Source organism: Rhodamnia argentea, chromosome 1 (assembly GCF_020921035.1).
Source record: "Rhodamnia argentea isolate NSW1041297 chromosome 1, ASM2092103v1, whole genome shotgun sequence".
NCBI classification, from domain to species: domain Eukaryota; kingdom Viridiplantae; phylum Streptophyta; class Magnoliopsida; order Myrtales; family Myrtaceae; genus Rhodamnia; species Rhodamnia argentea.
Window position 1 is genome coordinate 10,887,075 of NC_063150.1, and position 27,823 is coordinate 10,914,897.

The window sequence follows — 27,823 nt, forward strand, 5'->3', positions numbered from 1 at the left end:
TCCAAAATGATCAAAACTAAGCTCTTATTTATAGGAGAACAAGGATGCACTAATCATTAATATCAATGTATTGAATAAATAAATACATTGGATAGGGAGATGAACATACATTGGATAGGGAGATGTACTTAGAATGTGGAATACAAATGTACCATAATAGGTACATTAGATAGGATGAATATAATAAATATTCATTCATGTATTTCATAACACTCCCCCTTAAATATTCATTGTATACATTATATTACGAATGTACATTGAATGATACCGCCTCATTAAAAACCTTAAGCTGGAAAAACCCAATGGGACAAAAACCGGACAAAAGGGAAAAAGACTACAGAGCACAAATCTTATAATCTCTCCTTTTTATAGATGCACTAATTACCTCGTTACCTTAAGTCGGAAAAACCCTGTGGAAAAAAAACTAGTTAGAAGGAAAAAAGAGTGCAATGCATAGTTCATAATATCTCCCCCTCAATTGAGCTATATAGCCAGTGCTGGGGCTAGTCAATCTTGCATCTTGTGAACTCGCTGCATACCAATGCCATATACTAATTTCTCAAAAGTTGACGTTAGCAATGATTTGGTAAAAGGATCTGCAAGATTTTTTATGGGATTGAATCTATTTAACATCAATTTGTCGACTTTCTTGGAGTTCATGAGAATAGATAAATTTCGGCAAGATATGCTTGGTTCTATCACCTTTGATATATCCTCCCCTAACTTGTGCAACACAAGCAGCATTATCTTCATAAATTATAGCGGCAGAATTTGTAAGTGGTGTTAAACAACAAGAATTGTGAATATGCGTTATAATGGATCTTAACCAAACACACTATCTTCCAGCTTCATATAAAGCACTAATCTCAGAGTGGTTAGAAGGTGTAGCTTCTAGCGATTACTTCGTAAACGCCAAGAAATGGCGAGTGCCGTCATAACCGGTTTGAGAGCGAGCCTTATGTGGATCAAATCTATATCCAACATTAGAATATCCAACTAAACGAGAGGTAGTGGAATCCTTGGAATAATATAATCCCAAAACTATGGTTCCTCGGAGATAACAAAAAATATGTTTAACTCCATTCTAGTATCTCCGAGTTGGCTCCTTTTGGGGATCTAGAGACTTTGCAACCATAGGTGTGCTCAATGGGTGAGCCTTGTCCATGTTAAAGCGTTTAAGTAATCTTTCAATGTATGCTGATTGATGGACAATTATTCTATTTGCTTTATGCTCAAGTTCTAAACCAAGACAAAGTTTGGTTTTACCCAAATCTTTAACTTCAAACTCCATTTTCAAATACTCAACACTTTTAGCTAATTCTTCTGGAATTCCAATTAAATTCATATTGTCGACATAAACTACTACAATAGCAAATCCGGTTTCTGATTTCTTAATAAACACGCATGGGCATATATGATCATTCTTGTACCCTTCCTTAATTAGGTACTCATGTAGGCGTTGATACCAAATTTGATCGGATTGCTTCAACCCGTACAAAGATCTTTGCAACTTTATTGAGAATAAGTTGCGGGGAGTGCATGCATCATTCATTTTGAATCTCTCGGGAATTTTCATATAAATATCAGAGTCTAATGAGCCATATAGATATGCCGTCACAATGTCTTTTTTATGGTATGTGAACATGATCACTACGAGAAAAAAAAAAAAAATGTAGGAAAAGTATCGGAAAAATGGCAAATTAGAGGAAAAGCCCATTTGGAACATCCGACCAGTATAGTAATATCACCTTGTAAACTATTCTTCTCAAAAGCTTGATGTTAGGAAACGGTTCGCAACACACACAAAGTGAGCAATGCTTCACACCCTATTATCGTATTACAATGGAAGTTGATGACTTGATAATAGGAGGAGCCGAGCAATCGACGTCGCAGTGCATGGTCGCCATAACCAAAATTGTCCTACTATGTCGAGATATATTGGGCCGGATTCGGATATTACCGGATGATTCAGAGAAAAATTTGTCCATGACCTCACGTGGTTTGCACGATGCTTCCAATAGCTTTTCCTTGTGCATTGTCAGCCGTTCAGTCTCAACCATGTCGACTTTGTCTTCGCCTGTCCTCTTCCACTCAAAGCATTGTATCGGTGAACCCAAAGTCAAAACCTTCAATTTGTGAGCCAACGTTGCACCAGGGCATGCTCTCCTCCCCAACCCAAAAGGTAATACTAACCTTTTCATTCTATCATCACCACATTCAAATCTTTCGGGCTTGAAGCTTGTCGGATCGGACAATTTTTCGGGGTCTCCGTGAATGGCCCAAGCATTAACTAGTACAATTGTGCCACGTGGCACGCCGAAGCCTCCTATTGTGCAATCATCCGACGAGTGATGGGGTAGGAGGAGTGGGGCTGGTGGATGTAATCGAAGGGTCTCCAAGATGATATTTATAATATAAGGCAGTCTAGAAAGATCGAACTCATCAATTAAACGGTTTTGGCCAACTTCGGTATCAATTTTTGTTTTTGCCTTTTCCAAAATGGTAGGATGGTTGATCAAATTTGCGAATGCCCATTCCATTGTGGATGATGATGTTTCACTTCTAGCATCCAGTATTGTCTATGGGCGTCGGAACCGAATCACGAACCTAACCAAGAACCAAACCAAACCGAACTAAATTAAAATTTCATACATTTTCAGTTCAGATCGGTTAATAGAAAGAACCACAATTATTTTATTGGTTCAGTTTTCTTTTTGTTTGGTTCGGTTAATCGAACCAAACAACACTTGGGTGCTTGGGCTTCTAAAAACTCAATGTCTTACATGTGTTCCTACTTTTCCACAAAGAAACATTGAGTCCCGACTTTCCTTTCCCGGAATCGAGCCTCGCGATGCCTCGCTTCTTACATGTTACATGTGTTCTTGCTTTTCACATGTTCTTCCATGGATGAAGATCTCAAGTGGTCTAAACAAAGATCTCGGAAAGTCGTCGTCCCATAGATTCCATACAACCCATGAAGTAGGCAACACGGAGAGATATCTTTCACATTTAAGTACGCTGAAACACGCGACATGGTGCTAGTTCACTTTCCCTATAAGTTCTCCAGTTAAAAGGTAGCTAACATGGCCAATACATCCCCACAAAAGATTTTCGCAGATGAACTGTTGGGAAAAACAACACATAGATTTCCCTCTTTAACTAAACCCGTGAGAAAATGAATCAAGCACATCCAATGGAAATGTAAGAACCGAAAGACAAAATGACACTGGAAATTTTTACGTCGAAAAATCCTTCAATACAAAGGATAAAAACCACGAGACCGTTCACGGAGTCCACTCGAATCTCCACTATTAATGATTTAGGTACAAAACCTAGCTAAATTCAGCAACAATAAAATCTCAAAAACTATAATTGAAGATCAAGTATCAACATCACTTTTAACGAGAGAAACGGATGAAAAACACCCCAAAAAATGCAATCCGAAGTCACCCACGAAAAGCTATAGTAGACACTTTCAAATCACGATCCAACTGTCCAAAATCAAGACCAATATGTCTTGAAGCCGCTGACAAAATTTCAGCTCGATCGGACTATGGATGAGCCTCCGATCGTCGAATTGATCACTCTTTGGATAGATTCGTTTTCAAGAAACTGCTACTATCCCACGTCTGTCTTCTGCTCTCTTCTTTTTACGTTCTTGTTGTTGCATTTTCTCATGTTCTTTTTGTTGCTACGTTACCCTAGATGTAGCAGACCTTTTCCAACAAAACAAATAGGTTGGACCAATTAATAGAAAAAAGGCCCAACAAATCTCCCCCTCCAGCCCATTGAGGGAGATTTCGATACAAAAGAACTCAACAGAAATCCATGACGGCCTGGCGCCAAGAAAACTCATACTTCTCTTTGGTGAGAGCCTTTGTCATCATAACTAAAGCATTATCTTCTGTGTGTACTTTATCAAGTTCTAACCCTTTGGATTCCAAAGTTTCTCGTATCCAATGATATCTTACATCGGTGTGCTTTGACCTAGCGGGAAAAGTGAAATTCTTTGCAAGATGTATAGCACTTTGATTATCACAAAGTAAAACATACATTTCTTGAGTGAAACCAAGTTCCTATGTGAATTCTTTCATCCAAAGCAATTCCTTGCATGCTTCGGTTGCTGCGATGAATTCTGCCTCTGTCGTCGATAAGGCAATACATTTTTGCAATATTGAATGCCAAGCCACAGCTCCCCCTAAACAAGTAATCAAACAACCCGAAGTAGATTTCCTTGGATTAATATTCCCTGCCATGTCCGAATTAGTATAACCTACAAGAATTGGCTTTTCACTCCCAAATGAAAGTCTGAAACTAGAAGTGCCTCGAAAATATCTTAGAATTCATTTCAATGTATTCCAATGCTTTCTACCTGGATTTGACATAAAACGGCTAACCACTCCAACCGTGTGAGCTATATCCGGCCTTGTACAAACCATTGCATACATCAAACTACCCACTACAGAAGCATAAAGAACTTTTTCCATGTCTTTCGGATCATTCTCACTAGACAGACATTGTTTATGACTAAGCTTAAAGTGTATAGCAAGAGGTGTACTTCCTTCTTTAGCTTTATCCATTTTGAACTTTTGAAGTACTTTTTCTATGTACTTCTCTTTAGATAACCATAATCTCTTTGCCTGTCTGTCATGAGTGATCCTCATACCAAGAATTTGCTTAGCCGTCCCCAAGTCTTTCATCGAAAAAGACTTGTTCATATCTCGCTTTAACTTGTTAATCCTTGAAGCGTTCTGACCAACTATGAGCAAATCATCCACATATATAAATAAAATAATAAAGTCACCTTTAGAGAATTTCTACACAAACACACAATGATCAGAAGTAGTCTTCTTATAAGCTTGCTCCCCCACAAAAGACTCGAATTTTCTATACCATTGCATCGGTGCTTGCTTTAAGCCACATAAGTTTTTCTTTAGTTTGCAAACATAATTCTTTTTACCTTTTACTTGGAAATCCCCAGGCTGCTCCATGTATATATCTTCCTCCAAATCACCGTGAAGAAAAGCGGTCTTCACGTCCATCCGCTCAACCTTGAGATCAAAACTAGCTGCTAGACTCAAAACAACTCGAATTGAAGACCTTTTCACAACCGGTGAGAAGATCTCATCATAGTCAACTCCTTTTTTCTAATTGAAGCCTTTAACAACCAATCTGGCTTTATATCAAAGATGCGAAGTCGTCTTATCTTGCTTCGATCTGTAAACCCATCGGTTCTTCAAAGCTTGTTTGCCCTTAGGTAATGCCACTAACTCAAAAGTATGATTGTCATGCAGCGACTTCATCTCATCATGCATTGCATCAAACCATTCTTTCTTATTCTCATCTTCTCTTGCTTCTTCAAAAGTTTCGGGTTCACCCGCATCCGTCAATAGAACATGATCACTAGAAGAGTATTTAGTAGATGGGATGCGGTCTCCGGTAGACCTCCTCAAACCAGTGGTTGGTGGAGCTAATGGTGCAATCTCTTGAGCCTCAATGTCATTCGAATGCTGCTGATCACACCGAGTCCGATCTTGAAAATGTCGATCATTCCGAATCTGACCCTGAACCCGCTGATATAGAGTTTGACCTTAAACACCATCTTCAACTTGATTATGCAATTGTTCCCGCAACTCAAAAAGTGGGGTTGAGTTAGTATCAATTGACATATCAGAATCACGAGAATTTGTCTTCTTCATCTTCCCAATATCCCAAATTGTCTTATTCTCAACGAATACCACATCTCGACTTCTGATAATTTTCTTTGCAACTAGATCATAAAGTCTATAGCCAAACTCATCAAAACCATAACCAAGAAAGACGCAATCTCGTATCTTAACATCTAACTTGGACGTCTCATCCCTAGGAACATGAACAAAAACTTTGTAGCCAAACACATTTAGATGGTCATACGAAATATCCTTTCTGAACCAAACTTTGTCCGGAACATCACCATCCAAAGTAACGGTGGGAGAAATGTTGATAACATGTACCACTATCTCAAAGCCTCACCCTAAAAGGATTTTGGCAATTTTATATCTAAAATCAAACATCTAACTCTTTCAGCCAATGTTCTATTCATTCTTTCTGCTACACTATTTAATCGAGGCGTTTTAGAAGGTGTCTTCTGATATTGAATCCCATATTTCCTGCAATATTCATCAAATGGTCCGATGTATTCACCATCGTATCCGAACAAATGCATTTCAATTTTTTTCTAGTCTGTCTTTCAACCGAAACTTGAAACCGCTTGAATGCACCTAACACTTGATCTTTCGTCTTCAAAAAATAAATCCATAATTTTCTTGAATGGTCATCAATGAAGGTTACAAAGTAGGTTGCACCACCAAGTGTTAGTGGTTTTATTCGACTATAAACATCTAAATGCACCAGTTCTAGCAACTCTGATTTTCTCGAAGGCGGATGACTCTTGAAAGAAACTCTTCGTTGTTTTCTTGCTAAACAATGTGTACACTTTACTCCATAGAGTAAACCCTTTTTAGCCAACAAACCAATACCTTTCTCATTTATGTGACTAAGCCTCTTGTACCAAAATGCAGTTGCATACTCATCTTCCACAACATTACACATGTCCTTGGAAATCTAGGCGTGAAATAAATACAAGGAAGATTGTTTCATGCCTCTAGCCACAACTAATGAGCCTATGGTGAGTTTCCACTGTCTATTATCAAAAGTACTGCAAAATCCTACATCATCGAGCTTACTAGTCGAAATCAAATTCAAACAAATATCCGGAACATGCCTAACATCTTTTAGAATTAGTTTTGCTCCATTATTAGTCTCCAAGCATACGTCTCCTATACCCACAACTATAGCCAAACCATTATTCCCCATCCTTAAGGTGCCAAAATTTCCCGACCTGTAGGATGTAAAGAACTCCTTCCTGGAGATGATATGAAGAGAAGCTCCACTATCAATAACCCATTTTGAATCATCGCAGGCAAAATTAACATTGTCATCATAGCAAACAATGACAAATTCATCGATTGCAGTTGCCACCGATCATCACTACTGTTATCTCTTTTCTCGTGGTTCTCATTGCATTTTTCTTCTCATTCCTCTTCTCATTTTTCAGCTGAAAACAATTTTTCTTAATATGGCCCATCTTGCCACAGTGATGACACTCAATAGTCTTTTTCCATGATCTTGACTTGCTTCGGCTCTTGTATCTACCTTTCGGACCTCTACTCTGACTTCCGGCCCTGTTTTCAACAACTAAAGCTTCTGAATGAGAGGAAGAACCATGTGTTTTTCTTCTCATCTCATTCAGAACAACACTTTTCCCAAAATCCATGGTAACAATACCATCAAGTGCATCATTAATCAAAGACATACGAAATGTCTCCCATGATTCCGGTTAGGTACACAGCAGCCAAAGTCCTTGCACTTCATCATCAAACTTAATGTTCATGGCAGAAAGTTGATCTATCACTCCCCGAAACTCATTCAAATGGTCCGATATAGATTAGCCATCTTTATAATGCAACTCCATAAATTGTTTAATCAAACATATTTTGTTGTTGCCGATCTTCCGTGCATATAATGACTCCAGCTTATTCCACAAAGTCCTAGCATGTGATTCTTTGCCGATGTGATTCAAAACATTATCATTGACAAATTGTTGAATAAACCCACACACAATTTTGTGCTCAAGATTCCAATCAGCATTGGTCATATTATCGGGTTTAGCATCAGCAAAAACCGATAAAAGCTAGCGCTTCACATATAGAAGATCTTCCATTTTTCCTCTCCATACATGATAATTCTTTCCATTCAAACTAACCATCTTGCTCATAATCACTTCCATCGTTCGGTGAAAAAACAACGTTCTTATACCACTATGTTGGGAAAAATAGCGAATAGATTTCCCTCTTTGACTAAACCTGTGAAAAAATGAATCGAGCACAACTAATGGAAATATATGAACTGAAAGAAAAAATGACACCAAAAATTTTTACGTGGAAAACTCCTTCAATACGAAGGATAAAAACCACGAGACCCCTCGTGGAGTCCACTTGAATCTCCACTATCAATAGTTTAGGTACAAAACCTAGCTGAATTCAGCAATAATGAAATCCCAAAAACTATAAGTGAAGATCAAGCATCAACATTACCTTTAACGAGAGAAACAGATGAAAAACACCCCAAAAAATGCAGTCCGAAGTCACCCACGAAAAGGTACAGTAGACACCTTAAAATCACGATCCAACCGTCCAGAATCAAGACCAATATGTCCTGAAGCTGCTGACAAAATTTCAGCCCGATCAGACCACGGATGAACCTCCTATCATCGAGTTGACCGCCGCTGGACAGATTCGTTTTTCAGAAAACTGTTGCTGTCCCACGTCTGTCTTCTGCTCTCTTTTTTTACGTTCTTGTTGCTGCGTTTTCTCAAGTTCTTTTTGCTGCTGCATTACCCTAGATATAGCAGACCCTTTCAAACAAAACAAATGGGCCGGAACAATTAATAGAAAAAAGGCCCAACATGAACATAGTCCTTACAAGTTCTGGTTCCTGCCGACTTCTTGAACACTCGTCCCGATCACATAGACAGTTCGCGTATCCAGCCGCCCAGATAAAAAGCACAATTCACGGCGTGTTTAACAAAGTCAGAAGCTTCTGATGCGCAATAGACTGAGATATTTGAATTCACACCATGAAATTTTATTCCAATCTACCATTTTAGGCCTGCCAATTGCACAAAGAGCGTATGTCCTATGATTACATGATTCCAGTACTTTTGATTGGAAGTATTTGAAGTCTCTTTAATAGAAAAAGTAACATAATATGTTTCTGAGTTGATGATCATCTTGAATCTTTGATTTGAAGTGGGAACACGGAGTTCCATCACCAATGAGTTTGGTCACTGTGAAATCCTTAACAAAACATGTTAATACTCAGTAATCACTCAATAACTCACTTGGACTTCAATAGCAAATAGGCTGTGAAGGGTGAGATATGGAGCAAGAGGGAAAAAAACCGAAATTCGAAAATTGAATTTTTCAGTTCAGTTCGATTCAATTCGGGACGGATTTTGAGTCAATTCAAGCATATTCTCTAATGGTTCAGTTCAGTTCGGTTATTCAAAATAACCGAATTGAACTAAACGATTGACACCCCTAGTATTGTCTGCTCATTTAAAAAAAAAAATATTCCAAGTTAATGTCATGATATATACCTGACATATCAAGGCTGGTAAAATGATATCTCAACATTATGATTTATGTGTACGACAATAATAAAGTGGAAAAATTTGTTAAACACTGGCTACAAGCCTACAAGTTGTGCAGGATGGTACTGGGACGAGATCATGTCACAAATATGTCCACGAGTTTTTATGTAATATCCTTAACCTGCCTCGTTAGATAACCACAATGGTAACTTTTCATAAACCTTACACTAAACATATAATGAACAACCGTAAATTTGCAAATACAATCATTTATTCAAAATCCATGGGTTGTAGATCTGCAATTAAAATCTAGAAGTGTTGACAAATAAACTTGAAAATATTTAGAAGCAATGATCATAAAAATATAACATCGACCAATAATGAGAAGTTAGCGTTAAATGGCAATGGTTGGTTAAAACAAAAATTGAGTACATCTAAGTAGCATCGACACCGACACGCGACACGATACAACATGTCGATACGTCATTTCTCAAAGTATAGGGAATTCCAACACGTTGTGGCACGTTATATGTTAAATGTATATTTTTATATAGACATGATAAATGTATCATGTATGTGTAAAAACACCAGCATTGAGTTTCTTCTTTTTCATCTTCTTCTATTAGGGATCCACGATTAGTTTTTGGGGCCGGCTAGGTATATTAAATGTTGAAGTGGCTGGGTATATGACTTAAGTATATATATATTTTTGATAGATTTACATTTTCACTCCTAATTTATTGACAATATTTAAAATTGATCTCGTGCATGTCGAAATGGTGTGTCGGGATGCTGGTTTTCGTGTCACTGGTGTGTTTAGAGCGCTGACCACATGTTAGATGTCCGGCACCTGTTAACCACGTGTCGGTCACGTATCGGACACGTGTCGGTGTTTGACATGACACGAAGGTTCTTGGAGGGTATCCGTGGTTCCTTGGAGTACATTAAATAAAAGTAAGCAAAGTGAGACAGGGAATGAATATCTGCGCGAACCCCTTAATGATCTCGTCAGTGTTATATCCGGATCCGACGCCTGCAATGAGCGGAGGCGCTCGATCATGCTCTTCTCCTTTTTCTCCTTACTCTCCACCTCCTCCTCCTCCTTCTTCCTATGCTTCTCGACCAATCCCTGCAAAAAGCTATCCGTCTTCTTCCCGAGCTCGGATACCTTCTTCACATACCCCTGATAATCAACCCATCTCAGCACCGGCAGATAATCCCCCGGATACGTTGTTCCCGCGTACTTGAAGACCTCCTCTGTCACTTCCTGAAACGCTTTTGCTTCCTCCATGTCGCTCACGTCCTCCCCATGGTACCTCTTCCCGGCCGTGACCCTCATCATCACGCTGAAGGTTAGCTCCGTGAACACGGACTTCAACTCCACCCTCGTGAAGCTGCCAGTAGGTCCATCGCGTCGCCCGAGTAGTTTCTGGAGGAGGCGCCTGACCTCGTCCCTCCGGATGCCAAGTGACGCATAGAGGCAGTGCGGGGAGAAGATCTCAGCGGCACCAATGCAGCGGAGGTTGCACCAGTGGTCGCCGTAGGAAGCAGATATGATGGTGGAGTAGTTGTAGCTGAGGTACTCACCCATGAGGAACTGGGGACAGTTGGTGAGGACGATGTCGTTCCGGGTGAAGCATTCCTCGGCAAGAAACCTGGAAGAGACGATGACGAGGCGACGGGCGCCGATGCGGAGGGAGATGATGGGGCCATAGGTTTGGGAGAGTGCGAGGAGGGTCCGGTGGACGGGCTTCTTGAGGTGGTGGAGGTGGCCGATGATGGGGAGAGAGGGCGGGCTCGGAGGGAGGTTTCTCTTGGGCTTTCTTGTGATTAATTTTTGAGTGAAGAGGATGATTACAAGGGATGTTAACAACAAAAGTAGTACGTTTTGCTCCTACATGTGTGTTTGATTCGGGCTAACATGAGTTGATTTATGAGGAAGAAAAAGGGCCTTCTTGATTTAACATCAAAGTCCTCTGGCAATGGAGGAGAGGCCGTTGAGTAATCAGAATTCAGATGATTAAGTTATGACTTTTTCTTTTTTTTTTAAGGAAGCAGCTATGATGTTTGACTTTATTATGAATGTGAAACGTCAAGAATATCAAACAATTCCCACGCCAGGTGACAATCCATTCTGATCTACGATTACGATATCAAATAAAATGACAGATGAGCGTCTCAAGACAAGATACAAATCTCTATGAAACGCTTACATTTTTTTTTTTTCCGAAAATGTGTGAAAGTTAGTAAGTAACGAAATGGTATCTTTACGAAGAGAAAAGGACAACTATCATGGAAAAAGCCTAAAATGTTTCAACCCCACAGTCAAGGGAAATTAAAAACCAATAATATACCTCCATTTCTATATAAAACTAGAACAATTGAAGAAAAAAAAAATTTAGTTAAATAATTAATTTTTTTTAAAAATACAGTTTCCCGAAATAGAAAAATCTATTTCTATCTACAAATTTTCAGGAATAGAAGAAGTGCATTTCACGCCCTAAAAGGAAGAATATGCATGATGTCGAATTTCCCCCTTGAAACAGCCTGAATTGAAAGAGAGGCCATGGATCCATCTGGAGGTTCTCCTGAAAAGTAGTTAAAAGAGACGATCGGAGAGCTGTAATAAAAAAATAAAAAAAAACAGCTTATCTTCTTCAGATCTGAGTAATCTTCTCGACACCTTACATACAGACCCACTTTTCAAATTTTCAACGACTCCTCCCCTTTCTTAAACATACATGCTGAAAATAGAAAGAGAAAGAACAACAGAACTTCAATCTCGACACTCTGCAACGGAAAATTATTTAACAAGTAAAAAAATTATTTCACTTTTATTAATTCGATTCTAAATATTTCAATTTTGTTAATTGAATCTTAAACTTTTTTACGTTTTTTCGATTGAAGCCGGAATCCAAAAACATATGTTAGTCATCTAATGGGGAAGTCGTGAAAACTTCTCTATACTAACGGTGAACTTATGTGTTTTTAACAATAAATTGGAAAGTCTTTTACTATCGATGCATCATCGAACTTATTGTAGCAAATTTAGATTTTAGATTTTAAAGGCAATCATCACCACAAATCTACTGCATATAGTACTATCTAGTGCATAGACAATTATGTTTACATATTTCAAAACCTTATTTGTTCTTAATAAAAAATTTGTTACAGTTAAAAGTTTCAGACTTAGGATCTTATAAAACTCCTTTTAAAAGTTATGTTTAAGCTATATTTTTTAAATAGGGCACAATCTAAACATTTATCTTCTCTTTAAAAAAAAATTCGTAATGATTGTTCTCACTTAAAAATTTATCTTATACCTAATTTTAATATCTCTAAAAAATTATTTTCAAATATTAATTTTGAGATATGCACAATCAGGGAAGACCGTGAGGGTCCCCCGGACAATCCCTATCCAACGAATGAATAGAAAATTGGATATACATTGGATCTCACTTGAATTGCTCCACCTATTCTCCTAAGGAGAGGTTTTGTTTCAAGCCTGGTTGAATTTCTTATAATTATAACAAATTGTCACTTGAGAGCTAAGTGACAACTTTTAGCCTTAGCTCGCTCAACAGCTATAAGGGATGTGATTTGGTTAATTTAGTTTGTCCTGCGATGATTAATTGTATTACTATGCAACGAGCCTTATTAATAGTGATAAGAATCAACCTATAATAGAATCTTGATGCAGAATTTATAAAGCAATGTTATTCTTTTTTAAAATATATATATTTAATTGTAGTACTATCCAATGCATATTATTAATAGTAATAAGAATGGTCGACTAAGAAAACTCGATGCAGGTTTTTGTTTTCATTTTAGTGATAAGAATTATAATGTAATATAACTTAAATTTAGAAAAGTGATTTGAGAACGATATCGAATTTTATCTGCTATAATTTTTTGATCAATCACGTGCATATCTTTTTGTTTTATGTTTTGTTACCAATATATGCGTAATTCTATTATTTCATGAACATCCATTAGAGATTTGTTAGTAAAATTAGGTAAGAGTTTCAGATTTCTGGGATTTAGAGATTTTCTAGGGGTGGCGGTTTTTCCACTCCTAGTTTGGCTAAACCACTCCCATCAAAGTGTTATAAACAATTCACGCATTGTGGGTCTCACCTTTCACCTTTCAGCATCTTAGGCTTTCCTTTGGTGTCTTTTTTTTCTTCTTTTGCGAGTCCCACTTTCCTTCCTCTTCATCACACTTTCAGCATCTCTCTTTCTCTCTCTTATAGAGAAAATGCCACCATAATCACCTCCATAAAAAAGCACAGAACTTAGTTGAATGATAGTTTCTCGATCTAATTGGTGGCTAGGCAAAGTATGGAAGTCCTTCTCCATTCAAAACCAACCCAATATAATATACAGGAGGGATCCAACCATACTTTGCACCGACACAATAGACTTTACCAGCTAATAAGCAAAAATGTATTTGGCATGCCCACTGGTTTTCCACTTTCTCAAGAATAAAAAATAAAATGGTAAAATAATTCAATTAATCTAATGAAATGAGAAGAAAATTGAAATTTCTTGGGAAAAAAAAAAGAACTTCATCCTTTACTGAGTCCAAACCATAATTAGACCAATACTATGGGGATATAACACATGCGCGTCTTGAAATCATTTCGGTAAATAGGTTGCAGAGAAGGAGAAGGTCAATGGAAACTAGTCCGGTGAAATTTCCAAAAAAAAAAAAACTGAAAATTCACTCAAAAAATCAAATGCATACTCTATCCCAACAGGGTTAAAGAAATCAATAAGTCCAACAATTAGAAGTTAATGAGATGATAAACTCTTTTTTCACTTGGTGAAAGCAAAACTCTTTAGCATCGGGCAAGACCCTTTTCTTCTTTGCACTCTTTCCCACAAATTCATAAAAATTCCAACTAACATAATCCCCATTAGACAAATAAAAAAATAACAGAATATCTAGGAGAGCGACTCAGCAATGCCAAAAGGCCTCACTAAAGATCCTCAATATCCACTTTTCTCAGAAAAAAGGAAAAGGAAAAAAAGAGAGATCAATGAAGAAAAAGAAGAAAAAACGACTCCAGACTTCATTGATGCGAACCCATCCCAAGGAAAATTACCACATTACTCTACATTAACCAATACTCTGCATCCACCAATAAAATGACGGAAAACCAGCTCAAACGCCAAAGAAAAGGAAGCAAAAAGAGAGAGACCGAGAGAAGGATGAAGATGAAAGAAAGTGGGAACTGCAAAAGAAGAAATCGAAAAAAGTACACTAAGAAAATGCAAAGGATGCTAAAAATTGGGACTCACAATGGGTAAAATGGTCAAAACACTTTGTTGGAAAGTGTTTTAGCCAAACTAGAAGTGAAAAAAGCATGACCCATTTTGCTAGGAATAGGTTTTGTAAATTAATCATAAAAATTAATGGATCGTGTTTTTTTCACTCTTCATTTGGCTTAGACACTCTTTTTTTTGTGTTTTGACCATATTACCTTTAATGTGGCCCACCACTCTACAAAAGTGGTCCCTTATCTTGGCTTACGCTTTTTCTACTCTCCTTATGGCTTTGGCACTCAATTTTTTTTGTGTATTTTGACTATTTTATCATTTGTGTGGCCCACCACTTTTGATACAATTTTATATGATTTTTTTTATTTGATCAAGTCTTTTATTTTGTTTCTTCTATTTTCTCTTATGGATCCCACTTTACTCCGCCGCCTTCTTCCTTTCCACACCTCAGAATCGCCTCTCTGTTTTCTCTCTAGCAGGTCATTCTCTCTCTACGTCTCCTTCTCTTTCCTCTTTTAAAAACCCCCATAAAAAAGTAGAATCATGCTACGCACATTGCTGGTAAGCCTCTTGCGTGTTCAGTTTTGGCTCCAGAGCGAGAAGATAGGCGAACTGATCATACAAGTCAGTGGTCGAGGAAATCAAACGAGAGCAATTACCTAAAAACGAAAACCAAGTATTACGCCTTCTGAGGAGCTTGCCAAGAAGTCGCCGCTAGCTCACTCATCTTCTTTGAAAACATATGTTTCAAAACCACATCAATAGCCTCAGAAGGAGGTCGGACAAAGTAGCTTCCTCAAATAGGCTACCAAATGTTGCCATGCCGACAATGTTGTAGCAGCAAGACATATGCAAATGACAACTTTTTTTATGTTTATGAGAAATTACTTGTAACTATAACCCACTTTGGAGGAAGGTTTTTGTGCCAAACTCCAAACCTCTCTCTTTCCGCACAACTTGGGTCACTCGCGATGTAGCTCCAAACCCTAGCTCAAGCTTTTGGGTGTCGAATAACTTCGCCACTTTGCCATGTTCCCCCAAAAATAGGATAAACAGAAGGGGAAAACGCAGACAATAACCTGTCTTTGACTAATTTGCTTTTGAGTAATAAGATGTTGTAACCTCTTTACTCCATGGGCCGACACCGTAACTTCCTTCCCTGTTGTCCAGGCGGTGGAATCAAAGCTTTTTCTTTTGTAATTGAAGAATGAAAAGGGAAAAAAAAGGGGAAGAAGGTGAAACAGACAACGTTGTGGGGTTTTGGAAGGGGTGAGGCGAAGAGAGGAAATGCTATGCAGGAGAGAGAGAACACAGAGACGAGTGGAGGTCTGGGAAGGAAGAAAAGGAAAAAGGATGAAAGTGGGACCCGCAAAGAAAACAAGAAGAAACGAAATAAAGAGTTAGCAGAAAAAAGGAATCATATAAAATTGTACCATAAATGGTGGGCAACACAAAGGAAAGGATGGTTGTCAAAGCACATTAAAAAAGGGAGTGTTAAATCCATAAGGGAAATGGAAAAAGCACGAGCCTAAATAATAGAAAGCTAATTGTGGTAAGAGGAAATTGTAATACTGATGGAAGTATGCTATACTTGAATCTATTTGAATAAAAGCAAATTGTATTCAAATTTTAGGCCCCATCCATTTTTTGGAAAACAACTTCCAAGAAAATGTTTTCGGAATTTTTCGGTATTTAGTTTATGGAAAACAAATGAGTCAAAGAATATATTTTCTACTCATGGAAAGAACACCTTCAAAAGTGGAGAAAATATTCCTCTTTTTAAGAAGATGATTTCTTTTTTCGAGAAAAGAAAAAAAATTTCCCTCATCTTCTCTCCCTCCACTTCTTCACATTCCTTTTTTTTTTTGTTGTTATTTTTAACTTTTTGTCTTTCTTCCTCTATTGGTCATCGGCCATGGTGACCGACCACAAGAGAGGCACGAGCTCGCCACTCGCCCGTGGTTGGCGAGCTCAAGTTTCGCAAGACATGGTAAGGCGAGGCGAGACAAGGCGAGGCTCGTGCCGTGGCGCAAGCATGCTTGCAGTCAATCGATGACCAACCAAAGAAGAAAGGAAAAGAAAAAATAAACTAAAAAAAGAAAGAAAAGAGATAAAGAAAAGAAAAGAAAAGAAAAATAAAATATAAAAATTTGATTTTTTTAAAGATAAATTGAATAAAATAATAAATTATTAAAAGAAGTGCATGGAGGAAAATCAAATCCGATTTCTCATACCAAACGGCAGAAAATATTTTACAATTTATTTTTAGATTTCAATCGAACACCGAAAGACATTATTATTTTCCTGGAAGTCATTTCTAGGAAAACATTTTTCAGAGACACCCCATTTTTCTGCGAAATGATTGAAACCTTAGTTAAATTTGATTTTACCTCAACTATGCATTTATGTGTTCGTACAATCTCCATGCTTTAGGTATGTGGCGTAATTGAGTCTTAAACTTTTGTGTTAACACCACGAAAAATCCTAACAAATTTATCCTAAACTATTTTTTTTACCATAAAAAATCTCAAACTGGTAAAATCGTAACAAATTTACCCAAAACTATTTGTTTGACCATAAAAACCCCCAAATTGGTAAAGCTGTGACAAATTTATCCAAAACTATTTTTTTACTACTAAAAACCCCAAACTAGTACATCTGTCATATATTTACCGCATACTATGAGCACAAAAAAATCCAAACGGATACACGTATGAAGAATATACCCTCCGTTAATTGTTGTTAAAGTTTATCGTGAAATTGCTGAGTTGGATGATATATAGCAATTGACAGGTGTATCGGTTTGGAGTTTTTACTCTCCTTTTTATCACAGGTGCATAGGTTTTGGATTTTTCTTGATACTAACTCAATTTAACGGAAACTAGCTGAGGATAAATTTGTCATTAATGTACCAATTGGAGGTTTTTGGTGGTCAAATAATTAGTATGGGATAAATGTATCACAAGTGTACCAATTGAAAATATTTGGTAGTCAAAATAATAGTTTGCGGTAAATTTATCACATGTGTACCAATTTGGGGCTTATTTTGGTCAAAAAAATAATTTGGAGTTTTCCATGGTATTAACCCTAAACTTTTTAAGTGATGCAATTTCTTCCCAATTATTTTTGAAACCCTGCAGACCAACCACTTCAGATTATCACTTCTCTTTCTTCTACCATGACAATTTCTAAGGCTACAGCATGCACAATTCTCGGTTGCCATTCGAGCAATCTCTAGCAAAAGGCCTAGATTGCACATTTAAAAAAAAAAACCGTTTAGAACTTTATTATTGCGAACTACAAACGCTTATATTCCAGAGACGAAGTTTGAGACTCTTCGTAAATTCTTTTCAATGACAGTAACATGGAGCATTGGAATTGGAATATCTAACCTTAGTCTAATATCACGTAACAAAAATTCTTCTCGGAAAGTGGTAAAATTGCAAAGTACATCAATTATGCATATTTTTTAACAACAATTATAGATTACAACAAAGCGGAACCACTACACTAATATTAATCCCTTAAAAATGCCCCACATGACATTATTAAAACCAACCCGTTATCGAAAACTCCAATGTAATAGCCGCCATGGTCCATTAATCGTTAGATGACTCAGACAGAATTCTGTTCATGATCTCATGTGGTCTGGACGGTGCTTCCAATGGCTTTTTCTTGGGCATTGTCAACCCTTCACCCTCGACCATGTCCACTTCCTCTTCCCCAATCCTCTTTCATTCAAAGGCTGAATTGGCGAAGCGAAAGTTAAGCCCACAATTTTATGAGCCAACTGTGCACCAGGGCATGCTCTCCTCCCCAACCCAAAAGGCAACATCAACCTATTCATTTTGTCATCGCCACTTTCAAATCGTTAAGGCTCGGAGCTTGTCGGGTCGGACCATTGTTCCGGGTCTCTATGTATGGCCCAAGCAATAACTAGTACCATTGTGCCTCTTGGCACGCTGTAGCCTCCTATTTCGCAGTCTTCCGATGAGTAGTGCGGTACAAGAAGTGGGGCTGGTGGATGCAATCAAAGAGTTTTCGATATGGCATTCTGAACATGAAGTAAACCTTGAACGATGTGATTCGTCAACTAAACGATCTTGACCGACTTGAGAGTCAATCTCTGGTCTTGCTTTCTCCAAGATGTTGGGGGTGATTAAGCAAATTAGCGAGTGCCCACTCCATCGTGACCGAAGATGTATTGGTTCCGGCAAATAATATTGTCTGGCCATTCAAAAATGATATTTATTGGGTTTTCATGTCTCGATCTTAATCAGCCCTAGCAATAGAAACTGTATCTTTAACAGCCAAACAAATCATAATAGACTAAGCAAAGAGGGAGAGAAAGAGCGCTCACCTGCACGAACCCCTTGATGATCTCGTCCGTGTAATGCACCGGCTGCGACGCCTGCAACCACAGGAGGTGATCGATCATGCTCTTCTCCTCCTCCTCCTCCTCCTTCTTCCTGTGCTCGTCGACCAGTCCCGCAACAATCCATCCATCTTCTTCTCAAGGTCAGACCCCCTCTTCTCACCCCCCTGCCAATCAATCCACCTTAGTACTGGCAGATAATCCGCCGGATAAATCGTCATGGCGAACCTCATAACCTCCTCGATCATGCCCCTGAATGCCTTCGCTTCCTCGACATCTGTCATGTCCTCCCCGTGGTACCCCTTCCCTGCCATGACCCTCATCATCATGCTGAGCATCAGCTCTGTCAAGGTCGACTTCAGCTCGATTCTCATGAAGCTGCTGGCCGATCCATTCCGCCCGAGTCTTCGGAGGAGGCGCCCGACCTCTTCCCCTCAGATGTTGAGGGACGCATCTAGGCCGTGTGAGGAGAGGATCTGGGTGGTGATGAACTGGCATAGGTTGCTCCAGTGGTCGCCCTAGGGGGCGGCCGAGACCGTGGAGTAGTTGTAGCTGATGTGCTTGCCGAGAAGGAAGTTGGGCGGTTGGCGAGGACAATGTCGTTCTGAGTGAAGCATTCTTCAATGAGCGACTTCGAGGAGATAACGAGGACGTGGTGGATGTCAAGACGGAGGGAGATGGTGGGGCCGTGGGTTCTGGAGAGGGCGAGGAGGGTCCGGTGGATGGGCTTCTTGAGGCCGAGGAGGTGGCGGACGATGGGGACAGAGGGCGGGCTCAGAGGGTGGTTCTTCTGGGCGTTCTTACGATTGACCTTGCCAAGATCTTGTGAATGCAATCGATGGTTATAAGAGAGATTATGACTAACATTAATACTAGCACGTTCTGTTCCTCCATGAGTGGTTGAACTTGAAGAAAAGGTTATTGGTTGGCATCGATGGCTTTCTGACTTTGAGCGATGGATGTATATTTGTTTTTTCTACTATTAAAAAAATATGACAATGGATTACGTCGGTTTTTATTTTTGACGAAATTGATTTTATTCATAGTTTTCCAAACTGTGTTTTCAAGTAAAAAAATTCCTCTTTTACACTCAAGAATAGAAAAACAGTTTATGTAAATGTAACCAAATGACTTCTTACTTTATTTTGGTTTTACCTCAAACATATGTTTATCAATCCGTACAATCTTTTAACTTTAAGTATGAATTGCAATTAAATTTTTAAATTTCTCAGTTGGTACAATTGGACCTAATTTTTGTTGAAAAGATGCAATTAAATACTTTCGATTAGAGCCTAGCGATCTCGAATCATAACACTCTTTGAGGTTGCCACATACCAAATCTCCGGCTGTCACATTGGCATTCTCTAGTAGACTTTGACTGCATGAATTTGAAGAAAACTTTTAGGCTTAATTATACGAATCGAAAAAGACACTAGTTTGTATACAAAATTGAGGACTCTCGGTGAATCTTTTTCTATAAAAAAGGAGAAGTATTGGAACATGAATGTGAACATTTCATCTATGACTAATTTCATGTTAGAGAGACTAACTCTCTCGAAAGTTGTTGACATAAGGGCCTGCAATGTACATCAATTACGCATATTTCTTTAGCTGCACTTATAAACTAAAACAAAAGCAATCAAATGTTAGCACAATATTACACCATTAAAAATAACCTGTTGTACTCCAACGTAAATGTGCTCATACATCATAGATGATTAAGGGAGAACTTTATTCATGATCTCACGTGCTTTGCACAATGCTTCCAATGGCTTTTCCTTGGGCATTGTGAGACCTTCCCCCTCACCCATGTCAACTTCCTCTTCACCAGTCCTCTTCCATTCAAAGCATTGAATGAGTGAAGCCAAAGTCAAGCCCACCATTTTATGAGCCAAAGGTGCACCAGGGCATGCTCTCCTTCCCAGCCCAAAAGGCAATATCAACCTATTCATTTGACCATCACCACTTTCAAACCTTTCTGGCTTGAAGGCCGTCGGATCGGGCCATTGTTCAGGGTCTCGGTGAATGGCCCAAGCATTGATCATCACTATTGTGTCATGGGGCACGTCGTACCCTCCTATTGTGCAATCATCGGATGAGTAGTGGGGTAGGAGAAGCGGGACAGGTGGGTGTAAGCGAAGCGTCTCAGAGATAATGTTCTGAAGGTAAGGTAGCTTCGCAAGATCCGATTCGTCTGTCAAACGATCCCAGCCGATTTGGGAGTCTATCTCTTTTCTTGCCTTTTCTAAGATGTTGGGATGGTTGAGCAAATTGGCTAGCGCCCACTCCACTGTGATAGATGATGTATCGGTTCCAGCAACCAAGAGTGTCTGCTTATTTAAAATGGTCACATTAGTTTCCGGTCTTCTTTGAGGCTCACAATGAATTCGAGCTATATACACAGGATCATGACTACTTGGATTTTATAACTCATTTTTAACACAACCGTGTAACTCATATTTTAGCAAGCTTTTATCCTTCACATCAATTCATATATGTAAAAATTTTCAAACTTCAATTATCCATATGCATGTATATATATTTTAGAAGTTATAACTATGATATCAATACTAAAGGATATAGAATGTGTGACAATAAGTTACACATGCTGTGTAATATATAAAAATCCTAACTTTCAACATAAACTTGGTCAGATTGCCATTTAAGCAGTGGCTGTTTTAGCGAAGATTACCAGCACACAAGGAGCATCACTACAATGAAACAAGGACTTTTAAGGTCGCGAATTTTATCTATAAGCACCAGATTAATCTCCACGTGGATAAAACTCGCAGTGAAAACGATAATGAGAACGTGATTTTCTAGTTTTTGATCCAGTCTAAATCCGGTTTTACCGGCCAAGTGGGTTCCCCTTTTTTGCCAAAGTCAAAAGCAGGGTTACTTCTTGGCAGAGAAAATTTTATAGAGCAAGTCCACCCAGTTGCAATTTATCAAAGAAAACATTTAAAGATTAAGTCTACCCTTTAGCAACTTATGAACACCTTACTATGGCCTAAATAGCCAAATGGACATATGATAAGTATCGTATTTGGACGTAAAGAGACATAATACATTTTTTTTCTTATGGTGAAAGCACATTGTAAGTTAGGGTGTGTTAATTTCACGAAAAATTCAAGATTTAAAAAATATTTTCCCGAAATATGATTCCTTGTATCCCTTACAAAAATGAATGAATAAAAAAATATTTTCATTACACACGAAAATAGTTAAGTATAAATTTTTGTTGATAATGAAAATATTTTTTGTTGACTAATTTTTTCTAAAAGATATAACTAGTCATTTTTGAAAAAAAAAATTCAAATGTTGAATTTTCTGTGAAACGATCGCACCATTCCATACATATGAAATGTCGAATTAACTTTATGAATCTAATAAAATGCGGTCTAAAATTTGAATATAGGGTTAATATCATGAAAATCCCAAATTAGTAGATATATGACTGATTTTGCCCAAACAATTTTTTTTACCACAAAAAATCTCAAACTAATACGCTTGTGAGAAATTTATGCCAAACTATTTTTTGACTACCAAAAATCCTAAACCGATACACTTATGATAAATTTACGCCAAATTGATACACATATGATAAATTTATCCCGAACTAGTATAACTATGATAAATTTACCCTTTGTTAGTTTTTTATTAAATTTTACTGTCAAATTACTGAGTCGGATGACACATGGCAATTGATGGGTATACCAATTTGAAATTTTTACCCTTTGTTTGTCATAGGTACTTCAGTTTGAGATTTTTCGTGGCATTAAATTAATTTAACGGAAATTAAAAGGAGGGTAAATTTATCACATATGTACTAATTTAGAGTTTTTGGTGATCAAAAAATTAGTTTAGGATAATTTTTAACATATTTATTATTTTAGGATTTTTGGTAGTTCAAAAATTAATTAGAATAAATTTATCACATGTATACCAGTTTGGGGTTTTTGTGAAAAAAAAAAAATTTTGAGATAAATTTTATTATAAATGTACCAATTTAGAATTTTTCGTGGTATTAACTCTTCAACAAATCACATGCAAAATGTTATCAACCATATAGTGCGGAGAAATTGCACTTATCCTAGATACCATCCATAGATACATGCATTTTCATTTTTTAACTGACTACCTTATCAAGAAGTTATTGTACCGTATATATATCATACAGTGTAGTTGTAAGAGACTATGAAGCACTGACACGTCAAACCATGTCAGTGTTGGACACGTGTCGGACATGTACAGGCTTCCGACACGTGGTCAACGCCAGCGGTATGCTGGGACACGCGAGTCTGTGAGAAAATAGAAGGGATCCACTGCGGCCTGATTACTCACGTGCTTCATCGGCATCTGGAGACTGCTCCCATGGTCGTCACAGCTGCTATGGCGGTGCGTCGTCAGATATGGCCGGGGCAAAGCGCAGATCTGGAGGAGGGCAAAGATCGGGGGAGAGGGGGAGGAAGAGCCTACGTCTCGGGGCCGCGAGAAATATGAGGGAGAAAGAGCAAGAGAGAGAAAGAGATGAGACAGCGTGTGGAAGTTCTAGCCGGGAAAGCGCAAATCTGAGGGAGAAAATCTGGGGCAGAGGAGAGAGAAGGACGTCTGCGAGCGAGGGAGACAGAGCGACTGAGGCGAAAAAGGAAATGGAGAAGGAGAAAAAAAATGAGTGATAGAGATGAGAGAAAACAATTATTGTACCATTTCCTTCATCATTTTTTTTTAAAAGACTGGCTTTTGGAGTTAAATTACGGAAATGCCCATTAAATTTTTTTTTGTGAGAGATCTTTTTGGTAAATTCTCTATTTAAAAAAATAAAAAAATAACCTATTTTATATTTATAAAAAATTATATTCAATATATAACGTGTTTCAATGTGTTGAAATTTTCTATTTTTGAGAAAGCTCCCGCTAACTTAACGGTATAATAATATTGTCATTATTTCCGACCCCACGATTTCCTAATTAATGAATACTTTATAAAAAACAAGTGGTGATGGTGAGTCGATCTACGACGTATCGTGTCGGGTGTCAATGCCAATGCTACTTAGGTAAGAAATTCATACAAGTCCGTCAATTGTTAAAACTTGATTGGTTGGGGTTTCCGCTCCCTTCTTCCCACCGACAAAAACAATACTTTATAATAAGAAATAAAAAATTCTGGAGGACCCCGCCCTAATCGCAAGCAGCTCATCAAAACAAAAAGATACCGACAATAAAATTGGAAGAGATCAAACAAGCAACCAACCAAAAAAGCCTCCCCAGACAAGACAAGAAAAGCTTACCAGCAAGAAGCCCTTGATGATCTCGTCTGTGTAATACTCCGGCTGCGACGCCCGCATCACCAGCAAGTGATCGATCATGCTCTTCTTCTCCTCCTCCCCCTCCTTCTTCTTCCGATGCTCATCGATCAGCCCCTGCAAGAACCCGTCCGTCTTCTTCCCGAGCTCGAAGATCCTCTTCATGTACCCGCCGTAGTCGATCCACCTCAGCGGAGGCAGGTAGTCCCCGGGGTACGAGCTCCCCGAGTACTTCAAGATCTCCTTGATGATGTCCCTGAACGTCGCTGCCTCCTCCACGTCGCTCACATCCTCCCCGTAGTACCTCTTCCCTGCCATCATCCTCATCATCACGTTGAACGTCAGCTCCGTCAGTGCCGCCCTCAGCTCCACCCTCACGAAGTCGCCGCCGCTTTGCCACCGGAGCAGCTTCCTCAAGAGGCGCTGGACCTCATCGTTGCGGATTCCGAGCGACGTGTCCAGGCGGTGCGAGGAGAAGATCTCTACAGCGCCGATGCGGCGCTGGTTGCGCCAGTGATCGCCGTAGGGGGCGACGGCAACGGTGGTGTAGTTGTACCCGAGGTACTTGCCCATGATGAACTTCGGTCGGTTTGCGAGGACGACGTCGTTCTGGGTGAAGCATTCTTCAGCGACAGGCATGGAGGAGACGACGACGACGTGGCGGATGCCAAAGTGGAGGGAGAGGACCGGGCCATAGGCGCGGGAGAGAGCGAGGAGGGTCCGGTGGACGGGCTTCTTGAGATGGTGTAGGTGGCCGATGACGGGGATGGAAGGCGGGCTTGGAGGGTGGTTCTTCTTGGGACTTCTTGCGATCAATCGGCGCAAGAGCTTGTGAGTGAACGCGATGATTATTAGGGCGACGGTGAATAGGAATAACAACTTGTGATTCTCCATTTTGTGTTTGGTTTTTGCTTGATTCAAAGTTGATTTTTGGGGATGATGCCGGGGATTATAATGATGGGTTTATTGAAACGGATCGTCTCGTTGACTTCCCTGGACGGCTGCTTACATTGGTTAATAAATATTTCAACTCGTTAGGTGACAACTTTAATTATTTTAATACTTTTTAAGCTGTACAGAAACAGAGTTCTCGATCAGAACTATAAGGTATCAATGTCTTTTTATTATAAAGAGAGCATTTTAAAAGATTTGAGATGATTTTCGTTGAGTTTAGAAATGATTGAGTTTTATATTGACAATTTACATCTTTATCATTGAATTCGACATGCAGTTTGTACAAATAATCATCCAGGGCTTCGGCGAAACTTTTTAGGAAAAGAATTTAAGAAAGGTTGAGATAAAGGATAGGATTTGCTTTCTATATAAAGGAGACATATTTGTTTGGTCAAGGAATATTATTTGTATCTGCGGGTTTGAAGTGCAACCTCTTAAATGTTTCCATCAACAAGTTGTACAAGTACCAAGCTCGTGCAGGAGTACCTGTAAATTTTACGAAACATGTGAAATTGGCATATGACCGAATAGGTTGTACGCTGTTCATCAGCATTTACGAGGTGTGTCCTGGTTCAAAAATTTCGTATACCATAACCCTTTAGCATTCGCACGATAGCCGGCAGAAAGATACAAGACCCCCTACAAAACATTTTCGAGAAAGATATTTAGGCACTAAATGGATGTGAGAATTTTATAAATTATTTGGCTGTATATTCCAACGTAAATTGTCTCTATGTTTATATCACTATCGATGAGACTCATATTCGATTGCATAATGCATTTGTAATTTTCCATCGAGTTTTCTTCAATACAACTTGTGATGTCCTGGAATTTTGAAGTCCGTAAGAAAATTTTTAATTCCAACATAGAAAGTAAAATTTGATCTTGAGGTTTTAGAAGCCGACCATTGGTTGTTTCGAAATGTTGTCAGAAAAAGTCAAGTTTGAATCGTCAAACTTTGACTAGTATTATCGATAGTCGTCGCACGCAAATTTAGCTTTGATCGAACTTTAAATATGAAAATATCATTTTTGCCGAGTCAGTTGAACCAAATGACTACCGGTACTCATTTTGCCAACTTACTAAAATGCCCTTGGATTTTTTTCTTATAAAATAAAATTTTGAATCTTCGTGGGCCCCATTAAACTCCACCAGCAGTCCCACGTCACCTCATTCCTCCCCCCTTTTCTGCTGATGTCATTGCTGACATCACCATCCCCACTTCCCCAAGTTTTTCCCTCCCCACGTTACTACTTCCCTCTCGCCTTTATCTCTTCTCTCTCTCTGCACGAGGTCAAACCCCCTCGCCAAGTTTCTTTTCTTTTCTTTCTCTCTCTCTCTCTCTTACCCCCCAAGGACGTGACCCCACCTCCTTTTCATCTCTGCCTTCTGTCTTCGTCTTCTTCACATTCAACCTTCATCTTCTTCTTCGTTTGCCCCTTGCTGCTACTAGCGCGACCGCCCCCCTGCACACCACCGACCGCCACTACGCCTCCGCCTGTCGTCGCGCCGTCCGAGCATCACCTGGTTTCAGCCTCTGGTTCACGCCGCGTCGGCCACCACGAACCCCGACATCGGACCAGTGAGATCCCGGAGCCGTGAGCCGCTCGAGACCACTTGAGAACCCGCGACTCCAAACGGCCGAGAGACCCACTGCAGCCGTCCATTTCGCTCGTCGCCAGCCACTTCATCCCGACGCCATCGCGCCCTTCGCGGTTAGCCACGACCCGAGCCTCGACGTCTCCGTCCCTCGACCGCCGTTGTACAGCCGCGCCCGCGACCCATTGTTGCGTCGTCAGCGGAGTTGGACTCGCGAGCCTACTGTCCCGAGCCCTGCCGAACACCCCCGCCGCCCATCTGAACCAACCCAGCTAGCTCAACGGCCGCCCTTCGCGACCCACGAACCAAACCGTCGGTCCCGCAACCACCTCAGATCCGAATCCACAGCCCCTCCTCCGTTCCCTCGTCTTGCCATCGTCCAGGCAAGCTTCGGTCCGTGACACCGTTTTTCCTTCGGCCTCCTGCACCCGAAGCCATGTCTCGCCTGACCGAGCCTCCAGCCGCTGCTCGTGAGCTGTGAGCTCCGTACGAGGTCCGAAATCCCGATCCGTAATCCCTAAACTTGACCTTGGACCCCAGCCCGCGAGCCTCCAACTCAATCCGGCCCAACGACGTGCCCATCTGATGCTTGAATCGTTAACGCCGCGCCGATTCAAGAACCCGATGTGCGAATACGTTGGTTACTGCAGGCTTGAACTTGACCTTGAACGCGGATTTGAATCCGAATACGGGTCACCGTCGTGCCTGACTCGACACCGATCGCCAAAGTTTGTGAGTTAACCCCTAAATTTTGAATAGGGTGTTAACTGCGTTCAAGGATAAGATTAATTATTGTTAATTGTCAATTAGCATAATTGACTGGTGTCTGATATATTTATTTAAATCGCGATCGAATTAATTATCTGAAATCGAGCTCAATGTATATTCTGGCAATATTAACTGGAATTTGGATTAATTAATCAAATCGGATTAATTAAATATAGGCTAGATAATTAATTGTTGTTAATTAATTATTACTGTGCGATTGTTATTATTATTGGGTGATTATTATATGATTATTATTGGGTGACTGTATATTGTTTATTGCTTATCCGGATTGATGTAATTGATCACCCCTTTTATAGATGCAAAATCTTGTGGATGACAAGTGTAT

At 39.4% G+C, this 27,823-nt stretch overlaps 1 protein-coding gene and 2 pseudogenes across 1 annotated transcript; all 3 read right to left on the reverse strand.

Annotated features, from left to right (window-relative positions):
- Window positions 1-1,829: 1,829 nt before the first annotated feature.
- On the reverse strand, window positions 1,830-11,553 carry LOC115747054 (annotated as a pseudogene).
- A 6,522-nt stretch (window positions 11,554-18,075) lies between these two features.
- On the reverse strand, window positions 18,076-19,745 carry LOC125314444 (annotated as a pseudogene).
- Window positions 19,746-20,412: 667 nt separating this feature from the next.
- LOC115747086 (isoflavone 3'-hydroxylase-like) lies at window positions 20,413-25,116 on the reverse strand. The gene is made up of 2 exons (XM_030683129.2): window positions 24,142-25,116; window positions 20,413-21,181 (listed from the first exon to the last, which is right to left on the reverse strand). The coding sequence occupies exons 1-2, from the start codon at window positions 25,048-25,050 to the stop codon at window positions 20,570-20,572; spliced, it is 1,521 nt and encodes a 506-aa protein (XP_030538989.1). The 5' UTR covers window positions 25,051-25,116; the 3' UTR covers window positions 20,413-20,569.
- Between the last annotated feature and the right edge of the window lie 2,707 nt (window positions 25,117-27,823).